At 39.0% G+C, this 3,404-nt stretch overlaps 1 protein-coding gene across 1 annotated transcript in view; it reads left to right on the top strand.

Annotated features, from left to right (window-relative positions):
* Fam114a2 (family with sequence similarity 114, member A2) overlaps window positions 1-3,367 on the top strand; it is a 40,411-nt gene extending 37,044 nt beyond the window's left edge. The window contains exons 13-14 of the mRNA XM_013034913.1: window positions 302-355; window positions 2,772-3,367. Coding sequence (XP_012890367.1) covers window positions 302-355; window positions 2,772-2,906 — 189 coding nt within the window. The 3' untranslated portion in view covers window positions 2,907-3,367. The remainder of the gene's footprint in view (window positions 1-301; window positions 356-2,771) is intronic.
* Window positions 3,368-3,404: the final 37 nt, after the last annotated feature.

Raw genomic sequence — 3,404 nt, 5'->3', positions numbered from 1 at the left:
GCTCAAGGCTAGCATTCTACCACTTGAACCATAGTGCCACTTCCAGCTTTTTCTGCTTATGTGGTGCTGAGGAATCGAACCCAGGGCCTCATGCATGCTAGGCAAGCACTCTGCCACTGAGTACCTTCCCAGCCCTGAATTCTTCAAATCACTTAAAATTTTACTTTGCAGCAGAGTTTTGTTCTTTCCAGTCCAGTTATTTTATGCTTATATTTATGTGTGTTATGTGTGTATGTGTCAAAATGTTTTTTTAACAGAGAGATGTAGAGCTGCTGATGTAAAACTGTCTCCTTTATTCTAGGTTAAAGAAAAGGCGGATGTCCTTAATCCATTAATCACTGCAGTGTTTCTGGAGGTTAGTAGTAGGTTTTTTGTTTTTTGTTTTTGTTTTTAACTCAAAAGGCTCTGTGTATTAAGTCTTTAATTTCTGATTCCTTAAAATCCATATAGGCAGTTTTTAACCTTATTTTTGCAGATATTACCAAAGTGGTGTTTATTTGCTGAGTATCCCTGCCCATTAAGTGTAGAGAATAAGGTAGAAGCTGTGGCACAAAGTAGAATGCAGGAAGCAGTAGGCTATCATTGCTTAGTCCCTTCCTGTGACAACATAAGGGATAATTCTAGGTTAACACCTTCTGGAGACCAACCTGTTAGTGAAATGTTGATAATTACAAACAGGCAAGCACTACTTCCTAAAGGACTACAGTTTGTCTGAGAGCAAAACATTTTATCATTTCCTTGCCCCCAAAGAAAAATACCCTTTGTGTTTACATAGTCCTCATCTGTCTGTTAGATTTCAGGTATGGATAGTCTGTCTGAAAAAAAGGAGGGCGTGGGTCCCAGGCTGATGCCTGTAATCCTAGCCACTCAGGAGGCTGAGATCTGGGGGTCAAGGTGCAAAGCCAGCTCAGGCGGAAAGTCCATGACACTCTTATCTCCACTTAACCCCCAGAAAACCAGAAGTGGTGCTGTGGCTCAAGTGGTAGAGCGCATGTGTTGAGCTGAAGAGCTCAGGGATAGCACCCAGGCCCAGAGTTCTAGCCCCATAACCAACAAAGAAAAAAGGAAAGGTACAAAGAACCCATAATTAATTTCATTGTTTCCCCTCTGTGATGGTTTCTGGATTGCATGTGTTAAGAATTCTATATTCAAATGCCTGAAAACCTAGCTACTTGGGATGTAGAGCCTGGTGGATCATGGTTTGAGGCCAAGTTGGTAGTAAGATCCTTTCTCAAAAACAAGCTGAGTTTAGTGGTTTTTACCTGTAATCCCAGCTGTTCACGGGGTTGAGAATAGGAGGATTGTGATCTGAAGCAAAGTTATCATGAGCTCCTCTCAGAAAAATTAAAATGCAAAAGGGCTATTAGTGTGGCTCAAGTGGTACAGCTCTTGGTAGGGGCTCTCTCTAGTCTGGCAAAATATCCAGAAAAAAAAACTCTGCCTTATAAATTAATTGTGCAGACAATTTAGACTTTTGATGATTTGCTTTGGACATACTTAGTCTAGAAGAAAGATGTTGATAATGGGCTAAATGTTCAATACAGGATGTTAACATTAGTTTTCAATTATTTAAAAAATTATTTAGACATTAGTATTAAAAAGATGCTCTTAATTCTTTAAGTACACACACAGTTTTCTTTGAATAGTTGAGGGGAACTCTTAGGAGTTTGTGATGCAGGAACTGGCAGAGTAGCAGAGTTGAAAGAACTTTTTAAACCTGGAGGCCCATCCTGTCCTGGAATGTACAGTCTTAGACAATCTCATTATTTTAAGTTTTATTTTTGGCTGGAAAATGTGTAATGAAGTGTTGCACTGAAGTTGGGGTAGAAGTTCTAGTCAGTGATAAAGGCAGAAGTGGTCATCTCACTTGGCATGGGCTTCCTGTTGCTGTTTTGATTGTTTCAAGATGACTTGAAATTGAAATTGTACATTTTATCATTGTGTAATGAACAATTCTTTTGTCAGATATAGATGAACTCTGGCAGACGGAGCATAGTGATTCCACAACACTGCTTGTTAGTATGTTGTACAGATAGGAAAGTGTCTACACTGTTCCATCTTTGAAAGTAGTGTTGCTTCTTCATGATTGCCAGCCGCTATCTTGTGCTCACTGTTTGCACTTAGTCCTGGGAAGAAAAGCTGTCTGTCATACAAGGCTGGAATTCCTGTTGGTACAATGTGAATTCTGTACCAATAGGAATTCCAGCCTTCAGAAAGCGTCTATCAACAATGAACTCAAGTGTTAGGACAGAATCTGTTTACTCAATCAAAGAACAAATTGTGAATGTCCAGTGAGAGCAGGATGCCAAAGAACAGCAATTATTTCCGATGGACAATCTTAAAAAACACTTACTTTCTTGATGCTCTCTCTAGCTTAAATTAGGTCTTTGTCTCCCTTATAAAGAAGTTAGCAATCTAGTCTCAAGTATCTGTTCTTAATTTGGTAAGCTACAAATGCAGTAAGATTGCACATATTAGCTGGGTGCTGGTGGGCCATACTTGTAATCTTACATACTCAGGAAACTTGAGGTCTGAGAATCACAGTTTGAAACCAGATTGGGCAGAAAAGTCTGTTAGGACACATCTCACCAATTAAATGCCAGACGTGTAGCTGTGGAGCAATATCAATAGCTTTAAGCAAAAAACTCAAGGACAGCACCCAGGACAGTCCCAGGACAGATGCACACACACAAAAAAGATTGCACTGTTCTTTTATGTATTCTGTTTTCTCTTTTATGTGACTGGATACTTTGTTTTTTCAATCCTGCCAGGCATCAAACAGTGCCTCCTACATCCAAGATGCCTTTCAACTGCTCTTACCTGTGCTGCAGATCTCTCTCATTGAGAAGAAGATCAAATCACTTGGGTGTGAGTCACCAGTTCAGAGGCCTTTGTCAGAACGTTGAAGAACAGAGCATATCTGAACTGGGATATGTGATGGCCAAGAAGTACCACTGTCTCTAAGGGCCTCTGGTAGCTATGACTGAGAATGGTTATTTTAGTATGTAAAAATTCAGTGTGGGGAAACAGGTTTAAAGAGGAAGTTTTTTTCTTAATTTGGCTAAAGTAGTCAGGTTCTGACACTACTCCCATTTATTTTAATGAATAAACTATTTGAAACGAGATGATGTAGCAATTTGAAGGATAATGGCCCTAGTAAACATTTAGTAGGGCACTCAGACAAAGATATTGGTCTGTGATAGGTTGCAAAACATTGATAATTTTGTCTCGTAACCTATGGATAAAATTGTTGTTAAGCAGGAAAAAAAAAACTTTATTTTGCATTCTAGAATTTATGAGATGCTTGGTTTATTAGTGCCATGGATGACTTCTTTCTAGAATAAAATTGATGATTTTAAGAGAACTGGACCTATGTAAACTCTTTTGTCATGGAATTCTTGGCT

Source organism: Dipodomys ordii, unplaced genomic scaffold (genome assembly GCF_000151885.1).
Source record: "Dipodomys ordii isolate 6190 unplaced genomic scaffold, Dord_2.0 Scaffold200, whole genome shotgun sequence".
NCBI lineage: Eukaryota > Metazoa > Chordata > Mammalia > Rodentia > Heteromyidae > Dipodomys > Dipodomys ordii.
This window is presented reverse-complemented; position numbering and strand designations above follow the sequence as displayed.